The sequence below is a fragment of the Saccostrea cucullata genome, unplaced genomic scaffold, assembly GCF_032062105.1.
Source record: "Saccostrea cucullata isolate Sc308-1 unplaced genomic scaffold, CSIRO_AGI_Scuc_v1 ctg10133, whole genome shotgun sequence".
Taxonomy (NCBI): domain Eukaryota; kingdom Metazoa; phylum Mollusca; class Bivalvia; order Ostreida; family Ostreidae; genus Saccostrea; species Saccostrea cuccullata.
This window is the reverse complement of record NW_026924274.1, coordinates 1-10,249: the sequence shown is the minus strand read 5'-3', so window position 1 is coordinate 10,249 and position 10,249 is coordinate 1. Positions and strand designations below refer to the sequence as shown.

Here is a 10,249-nt window from a genome sequence, read left to right as displayed (position 1 = left end):
CTTTAGATGATTTTCAAAATTGTGAAAAGATCTTCCAATGTACTAGTATTTAATTCTAATAACAAATTATTATATATAAAGTCAGTATTATCAAAATACAAAAAAATACAAATATTTATTTGCACAAGCACAATTACAATAATTGGCAAAGGCACATCATATTATAAATATCATCAATTTCTCATTTATTATCTAAAGCGCCACTTCGTTTGGGTAGACATTGGCAAGTCACCGCTTTAAAGAACGTTAACTCTTCAACACAAACATGGCGGACCAAAAAAGATGAAAACGGAAGGTGGAAAACCCCTAAACCAGTTACGAGTAAATGGATAGCTGAGAATTAGAAACTCAGAATGGCACACTTCGGGAAAGATGTTGATAATTTTAGTGCTACAAGAACCATTAGAATTGTTGGAGTAGAAACTAATGAAAAATTCACGGTGAGGAAAGAAAAGGCCCTTCGAGATCTGTCAAGTGTTGTTGAACAATAGTCCTGGGTCGGAGTGTACTATATAATGGTTATAGCTTGGATATGATCATTTGAGATAGCTAATGATAGAGAGATAGCTATATGTTAAATTATCTACAGATTTTTGATTTTTTCAGTTTAGAGTTTTTTAGTTACGTAATAGTCAAAACGAAAATACCCCTGAGGAATAGTGGCTGTACATCATTCATGCTTCTCCAGAATATTTATTAAGATACAGTACAGTAAACACGTTTCAGACAACTATCTGCTTATTGTAGTACATTTACGAAAACTATTAAAATTGTATAGTGTAAATTTGATCCCATGGAAACCAATCTTTTTTCAAAGGTTTGGGTTGAATTTTAATTTTTAGGGATTGTTTTATAGGATATGATTGTGTAGGGGAAAAAAGACATAAAAAGTACCCTGAATGATTTTTGAAATAGGATTCCTGGTCTTCTTTGTTAAATTTTAATTTGCACTTCTTTTAATTACTATATATGCCGAAAAAATAATAAAATGGCCTAAATTAAAAGCCTAAAATATTATTTGTTTCACAAACCCACTCGCAATATACACTGTACAGCTGATTGGAATTTTTCCTCCCAAATTTGAGTTTGATCAATTTCCTGAAGCAATTTTAATAGAAATATTGATTGTAGCTTTACTTAAAATACAAAAAAATTAAGTAAGTCAACAGCACCTTTTGATCACAGCTAGGTCTCTGAATTTCTATCAATAAGCCATTATATGCTTGATTAGAGTGATATAGGCCTATATATATACCCCCTCTATTATAATATATAGATACATATTCTTTGCATGGGTAGCTCAGTGCTTAGAGCACCAGTCCTGCAGACTAGAGAAATGTAGTGATGCATGGGTCCCAGGTTCAATTCCCACTCTTTTCATACATTTTCTCCTTTGACCACCCATAGACTTACAGGTAAAAGTCCTGCAAAGGGCTAAAAGGTATTGGGTTGAGTCTTTGGTGGTGCATACATCTTAAGAAGATTTTTAAAAAGAGGGGAATGTAAATGATTTTGGCAGTAGATATCAGTCTGGGAGAAAAATATATGACTGGACTGAGAGTGAAATGCAAAAGACCTGCATCAGTATCACCAATCAGGTGTGCTACCAACTCACAGTTGTTTGCTAAGTGTACACATATATTTTTCAGACATACATTATAGAAGTTGCAGTAGGACACTACGTTTGGAGAGTGAAGCATCGTTACAATGATTTTCACGACCTACACGATCAGGTAGACCACATACTCTGTAAACTATTTATATAAATATTGACATTGTTTTGACTAAATAGAATTTCTAGCTGCCGTAGGAGTCTTTAACATTTCTGAATCAGTATAATTGTGCTTTTAGCTTGTATATTCCTGTAAAGTGGACAAGTGCCTGCTACCACCAAAGAAAATGTTTGGGAACCAGAGTGAATCCTTTATAAAGAAGCGACAGGCTGACTTAGAGGCTTATCTTCAGACCATGCTGTACTACCTCGCTCACAAAGTCCCATCTGCCCTCGCCACCTTCCTACAATTCGACAAATATGTGAGATATGATTCTGTTTACTTAAAGAAAGAGGATCTTTTGTCAGTATTCATGCAGTTCAGTTTCATCATTATTTTTATCAAATATATATTTTGTGTATAAATTACAAGTACATGTATAGATGGTTGTATTCGTGTAATTTGAAATATCACATACCCCTATTGATAAAAAAAGAGTCCTTAAAATTAATTCAAGAATAAAAAAAAAATGTTTCATATTTTCAGGAAATTCATGGTATTACACAATGCATGGCAGAAGAATTATACAACAGAGGTAGTTTTTTTTCATTTAGCTTTTCTCTGATTAAAAAATGCATGTACCGTCTTTGTGACAAATTAAATGCTTACAGCTGCAAATGATAATGAGAAATAAGTGAAATATTTTACTTGTAACTGTTACACTTTTTGCCGTGTTTGTGTATAACTTAATATTATAATAAACAGGTGAGATCCTGCTGCAGTCCCGGGACCCCTACGTCGTGACCCCCCTCCAGTTATACTCCCTGACCGAGAGACTGAAGCTCCCCGAACCCACGTGTGGTAAGCTGTACTCACAGAAAGCAGCAAGCTTTATAACATAAAATATAGCAGAACAAAGCTTAATAATGTACAATATAGCTCAAGAGAGTTCCAGAGGTCATTTGCTTGATTTTATAAAAAAAAAAATTGTAATCTGTGAATTTTTTCAATGCAGGGACTAATCTATGTCATAAAGTGTTAATCACTTTTAATTTACCAGAATTCAATTTTCCAGTAATTATGCGAGTCTGTCCTCTTGTGAAAATTACATTCTTCCATATATTAATATTAGTAAGGGTTATGCAAGGAAAACCATAACTCGTGAACATTTTGTCTCGTCTATAAATATACCTACTAACTATCTTGGGAAAATTAAGATGTGTCGAAAATAAAGTAATCCATTGTTTTTACTACAGCACTGAAATTAAGTATTTTTCACTAAGAGTGATTCCCCCTTAAATAGCTCAGTTGCCCATACCACATTGTTAACTGGGCAAGTTTTGCTTTTACATGTATATAGAATTATTTGCGTCATTGTAATATACATGTATAACTATTTACAATGCCAGTTTTGTTCACAGTAGAAAGAGAACAAATTTGTTTTAAATACATGCATGATGTTTCAGGACACAAAATTTTTGTGCCCTGAAACATCGTCACCCATTCTCAATATAAGGGCTCAAATAATGTCGCCTCATTTTCATTTAGAAGAAATACCACTGATGTAATTTTTAAATCAACATTATAAATAGTCATATAACAATGAATAAGAATTCATATAATTATCGATCTGAAAGGGTATTTAAGGAGTTCCAAATTCAAATATAGTAGCCTATTTGAAATGTACGTTACTGTCGCCGAGGCAAATATTATGCTGAATCCCCTCTGTGTAATATATAGTTTTGATTCTCAAGTAAAAATTTTCTGATAAGTTAAACCTTGTATCATGTATATTTCTTTTCATAACAATAAATACATTTTCTTTGTGATAATAAATAATTTTTATTGTGCAATGTCCCTGTCGCTTAATTCTATTTCAACCACATTACAAGCAAACACAAAGATTATACACCTGATAGATTTGTTCTCCTTTATTTATTGATGGGCTAAATTTGAAATTTCAAAGGATTAATTACTCCTACTTAGATAATGTAACATGAAATTGAACAATTTGAGCAACTTTTATAAATACGTTTACGGAATGAAAGACATTTTCAATCGTAGAGATAAGAAAGAAATGTACGTTACCTATATTCTTCCATTAAGAATAAATATTAAGTAGAAAATATGAGACGACTCTGAATAAGCAACCCCTTGTATCCTGTAAACTGGCAAAGACGTTTTGCTCAACGCTATTAAAAATTATTTTTTACATGAAAAGTGATCATTTGAAATGTACGTTACTGAAATGTACGTTACCATGAAATTCGAATTAAGTGAATCTCGCACGAATTTTCATGTATTCTCATACTTTCACACACTCGAATAGGTACACAAAGGAAAGTTTCAAAGGTTGGAGGTCGGCTAAATCCCAAAATTAATGAAAAGAAACGTTTCTGCCGAGGAAAAAAATATATAAAGGTCAATTACATGTAATATAATTTTGATACCTGGTATATATTTCTGAATACGAAACCTGTATGATGCATTTCTTATGATATGGAAGTTGAAATAGTATCAATATATTATACACCTATTTACTGGCTATGAGGACAATAGCAAGTTTATCGTCCCCCAAGACAGCAAACTATTTCCCGAGGCGCAGCCGAGGGAAATAGTTTGCTGTCGAGGGGGACGATAAACTTGCCATTGTCCGAATAGTCAGTAAATAGGTGTTTTATTATACCGATGCTGACTTTACTTTTGTTACGTCATAATATATACAATTCGTATAAAATCAGAAGTTTTCCGAGATGAAAAGCGAGGGAAATCGAATGCTGCCGTTGAATAGTTTGAGGACTATTCACCATGGGCAAATAGCACAAAAACTATGTCACGGTAGAGACTGTTTAGAAAACATAGCATGTTTATTCGTCTTATTTTTATATAGAAAAAATACACAGAGGTATAATAATGCGTGTCTAACGTACGCTTGTGGAAGAGAATTGATTTTTATATTTGAAATGTACGTTACGTATGGTAATGTACATTTTGCGTATTTCTAACTGACATTTTTTTTTATTTAGTCAATGAATTGCGTTTACACGAGCGAAACAAAATTATCGTTACAATCCATTTGACAACTGACAACATAAATCCATCTAAATGCACCCCCAATCCTCGTAAATGTGGTAGACTGTTACCACATGCTAGAAAATTTATTTTTAAGTGTCTTAAATTCATCTTTGGCAACCTTTTTGCATTTTGTTTACTTTTAATATGCGACTTTTCGTCAATATTAATTTAATTGTTGTTGATATTTTAAAACAAGGTATGCATAGGCTTATAATTGAAAAAAAAAAATAGAAACAAAACAAACCCAAAACACAAGACGGTCACGTACATTTCAAATACTGAAAGGCACACAATACTCAGTTTTGTTTGAATCATTGCATTTTGGGTTATATTTTTCCAGATCTGCTGAAAAGCACGTATGTTTGTGTTTTGACAAACGATGTTGCAACATACTAAATGAAATTGTTAACAAGACTGTCGATGGATATATTCGGAATAGATTTATGTTAAGTTTCAATGGCCAAACACGAGCATTTGTTAGATCATAGCAAAATACGTCTGACTCTTTTTTTTTTGTCTGTACCCTTGCACACAAGTAGAAGTAACTAGGCTACGACCCGGACCGGTGTCAATTTCAGCGAAACAGCACAAAAGAATGGTAATGAACTGAGGTGGAGGGGACTCCCCAATAATATGTGAAATGTACGTTACCGAAGTGACGTGACATTCATGTAGTTGATGACAATAACCTCGTTTGTTATATTATGATTTCTTATATTACTGCGTTAAAACGCTTCATTGAAATGATTTTTATGTCAATAATTGCTTTTTTCGATATTTTCTTATTACTAATTTACATATCATTACAAGCTTGAAATGTACGTTACCTACTCATATTCTGAGGCAATCGTGTCTTTATATTGGTGATTGTGACATATAACACAATGTGATTACACAGAGAATCTTTTTTGGAATAAACTGAAACAAAACGATGAATTTTTAGATGAATTTTAAGCTTTTTATTAAACAGAAATATATCTTGAAATGTACGTTACATTTACGTAGTTTTCTAAATCGGCATGGATATATGTTAAAAAAGACAGTAACTACAAAATAGAATTTTACTACATGTACATGTTAAGTTCCAGTATCTATAGAAAAATGACAAGATTCCAAACTGATCGCTCTAAACAAACAGAGAGAAGAATTTAAAACATATATTTAAAAAAATATTTTTATACATCTGGGTCAAAAAGTAACCTTTGTTTTTTGAAAGGAAAAATCAAAAGCACGTTCGTATGCCGAGAAAATATGTTGCTGACAGAGTTGGTAGGATGTGCTGGTGTTAAGATGAGATATTCCAATTGTGATTTTAATGGCTACATTTTTTTTGACATATCTTTTTGGACATTGAAGAAAGAGTAACGTACATTTCAAGCTACATTTCTGAATAAAATCACCCTCTACTTTATCGTCTTGTCATTAATCCATGTTTTAATATTTGATGAAAAAAAATCTGGAAACAAAATCTTCACATACTTTCTTTCAAAGGTAATTGATAGAAAAATTGTTATCTTGAACTTCATTTTTTAAGAATTCAGAGAGGCATTTGTGCCTTTATATTGAGAATGGGTGCATGCAGCACAAAGAATCCTTAATTTCTCTCAAAAAATAGTTTCGTAAGAAACTGAAATAAGGCAAAAAAACCTTACTTAAAATATGAAAAATGATTGAGAAATGGACGCGGTGATGTCTGGAACTCTATTTTTTCTTTTGATTTTGGTAAATTAGTTAACACTTAGTGCTAAAAAAATGTATGCTTATTACCAAAGGTAATCATTTTTTCACCTTTTTAATTTTCATCATCACTAAGCTAATATTTGCAAAGTAAAACTGACATAATAAGAAATACACAATATGTATGTAAATCACTCTTTATCCGCGAGAACTTTATTTTCGCGTAATTACAATGCATTCGCGAAAATTAAATTCTCGCGTATAAAAGTATTCCTTACGATTATATGGGGGAATAGCCACTATTCGTGAAAACTATGTCTCGCTTACAAAGAGTCAATGACGATGTCGTGAAAATAAGGTGTCGTGAAAATTTAGTGATCTACAGTATTGCAAGCATGAATATTAGTACATGTATATGTATTGTAGTTGTAAAGTGTTCATAATTATTATTTTATCTAGCATTTATACATTCTTTTGAATATTATTTTTATTATTTTATTTCATATGCATGGGTTGTGGTTGGTTTTTGTAGAAGGTATGTTGAATTTATTAAGCACTCAAAAATATATATTATATTTAATTTTAAAGTAAATGTAATCAAGTTTCTCACTTGGCACATGAAGCACACAGCCTTTCCCAACATTTAATGTACCGGTACATTTGTATTTATCAACAAAGCAATCATTTTGAATGCCTGTGGCTTGTTTTAAAAAAAGAGATAAATTTGATCAATAAGGGAAAGCTGTCAATCAGGTTTGAAAAATAGAATTATGATGTTTTTTAATACACTTGTTAAAAAAAAAAATACATATGTTCTTCGTAGAAAAATCTTTGATTTTGTTAAAGACATGCATAAATGCTTGCTTTTGTCCATTGTTCATCTAACAAACATTATAATTCTCAATTAATCATATACATGTAAGTAATACTAATTGACAAGCCAGCATGATTGTAGTTTCTCTCATTCAAGTAGAAAGAGACTCTCATATATTGATATAAACATACCAGATGACCCTGTTAAACATTACTTTCTTGACTTTCACAGAACTTTTCATCTTCTGACCTTGAATTTGCTAATATGATCTTGATGATAGAATTAATCTTAAATTTGAGAATGTTTTTCTTTAACTACCTAAATAATCTATCATTTTTGTAGATTCCTTCATTTTGGTGGGATAGTGAGACTGAGAGAGAAAGGGGGGGGGGTAAAACAAGGAACATTTATGTAGATTATTGTATAAATTTAAATGAATATAAAAACGCTGCTTGAAGTCAAAATACATATTCATGATCCAGTGTGTACAGAAAGATCAATCACACTTCTATCCTATTGTTAATTTTGAAATTATATTTTCAAAATCAGTGAAAAGTATAGTACATGTATATTTTTTTAAATGCACTGTAATTGCTCTTGTCAACTTATTAAAATCTAGTATAAAGGAAAGAAAAAAATATATTTCTGAACAATCCAATTAATCTGTCGATATTTATTTTTAATTATAGAGAGTGGTGATGTAAAGAAAGACATTGGACACATTCTGGATTTTATCACAAGAGTTAAATGCTTGAAGGTATTTTATGTACTTGTGTTACATTCTTGCTTTTAAATGAAGCATTAATAGATACATGTACCTGCATTATGATGTTCTACTGTATATTTTGTTTTTAAACAAGATATAATATTCCTCTCTGTCTTTTGTTTATACACGCATTAATTGATAATTTTATATTTTTTATTAGTTGAACTGATAAAGTGAATATTCTTTTCATCATTCTTTTATGGATAAATTATATGCAAGCATCGTGGATTAAATTACATTAATCTTATTGTATATGATATATACTACAGGTGGCAGGCAGTCGTGATAGAGTAGGTACCAGTAATATAGACATGACACAACTGAAGTTTGACCTCTCTCTCTTCAAGTCCTTACAATGTCTGGAGGTATTGTTCGTATAAAGAATGTTTTTTATCAGCAAAACGAAAATAATGATAGAATGTTAAGGATTTTAAAAAAGTTATTAATAGGTTATACATTGGCTTCATGGTAACATTTATTTTCAAACTCTGCATACATTGTACAATGTATTATGTATGTGTACATGAAGTCTTCGGTGCTGGTTGGACTTTCTATTATTGCATAAATAACTTTTTTTTTAATTTTTCATGTGATGATAAAAGGAATGTGAATTTGATTTACAGACTGAATGCTGTCATGTTAGTAATATACTGGGAATAGAGACAATAAAGGAGACGCTGGAGAAAGTCAGTATACGACAGGGTCTGACCAATATAAGGGTAAGTACACAAAGGTCAATAGGTCATCTGATATTTGGATGAAATGCCATAGTAAACAATGTGTTATAAAAATTGTTGTTCTTGGAAAAATATTTGTATACCTGCAAGAATTCATTTGCATGTAAGAGCAGAACATATGTATATTTTTGATGAAAGGATAAATAATGTATGTTTTCGAGTGGCTCAAATACAAAAATTCAATCCTGCAAGTTTTCACACATTACAAATATTGCCATATGAGTAAGATCACACGACTCACATATATTTTGTCTGTGAATGTTTCTGTAGGACTTGGTGCTGAATGGCTTGAGGCAGTGGAAGGCGGAGGATGGTACGGTACTGGTCACACACTGGGATAATCTGGTGGAGGCTGACTTCAGCAGGAACTCCCTCAGTGAGATAGACGACAGTGTGGTGAGTACTGTAGAAGTACTTTTTTCCACGTGGTAATAATTTACGCTATTTACACGGCCACAAATTTTCTGCAGAAATTTGTCCAAGCATACCTAATATAAATGTAAGGCATATAGTGACAGTCTAGAAAATCCGTGTAATTTTCTACCAGTGGATTAAACAGAAATTATGATCCCGCGGAATTATGACCCCGTGGCAAAAAGTACGTCTACAGTATATCAAGCTTAAGTTTATAAGCCTGTACGCTAGAGGTGTGGGATATTTCTATTTTATCCCATGTTTACCCCTATATCCCATGGATATAGCTCATTGGATATCATTTTCGTATCCCACAGTTGTGATGTCACAATGGATTTTGTGCTAGCGTAATGAAGTAAAATAAAGTGGAGTCCCATATATACAAAAACTATGTGAAACATTGATTGGAAGTTTTAAGGGGATACAAAAACACGCACAACTTGTCGGATAAAAATTATATCCAACTACAAATCATGAGAGATCCTATATACAGTGTAAAGCCATTAAATTAACAAAGTAAATAGATAGCTTGCTGATTCAGCTGTGACCAGAGACATGTTTTGACTACTGTCTGATTTCAGCAACTGATTCCCCGTGTGGAGGTACTGGACCTGAGCCACAACAGACTGACTGGTGTCCAGCATCTGAACTGGCTCAGTCAACTCACTCAACTCGATCTCTAAACAACGAGATCACAGGGCTTGACTCGCTTCACACCAAGATAGGAAATCTCAAAATACTCAACCTCTCAGGGAACAGACTGGAGAGTCTTAGAGGTATTGAACTTATTTTAAGATCAAAGAATAAGTCTTTTGATTGCAGTAGTAAACAATTTCTTTTTCTTTTTACAACTTTACAGAAGTTGTTTTTTTTTAAAAGAAAATCATGAGATTCTGTGTCTTTGAAAAAGATTGTAAGGTTAAAAGATAAAAGGAAAAATTGATTTATTAGTCTGAATAAGATAACAAAATAATGTCAATTCAGTGATTTTGTCTTTATGAGTAATTTAATTGTTCAATTTGGGTAGAGTATTATTTTTGTAAAAGTAGACAGT

General features: G+C 32.0%; 1 protein-coding gene across 1 annotated transcript; it reads left to right on the top strand.

Moving 5' to 3' along the window:
* Positions 1 to 264: 264 nt before the first annotated feature.
* On the top strand, positions 265 to 9,878 carry LOC134266100 (nischarin-like). The gene is made up of 10 exons (XM_062748332.1): positions 265 to 440; positions 1,650 to 1,733; positions 1,852 to 2,034; positions 2,259 to 2,307; positions 2,478 to 2,573; positions 7,968 to 8,035; positions 8,314 to 8,409; positions 8,668 to 8,763; positions 9,052 to 9,177; positions 9,777 to 9,878. The coding sequence occupies exons 1-10, from the start codon at positions 354 to 356 to the stop codon at positions 9,876 to 9,878; spliced, it is 987 nt and encodes a 328-aa protein (XP_062604316.1). The 5' UTR covers positions 265 to 353.
* The last annotated feature ends 371 nt before the right edge of the window (positions 9,879 to 10,249 follow it).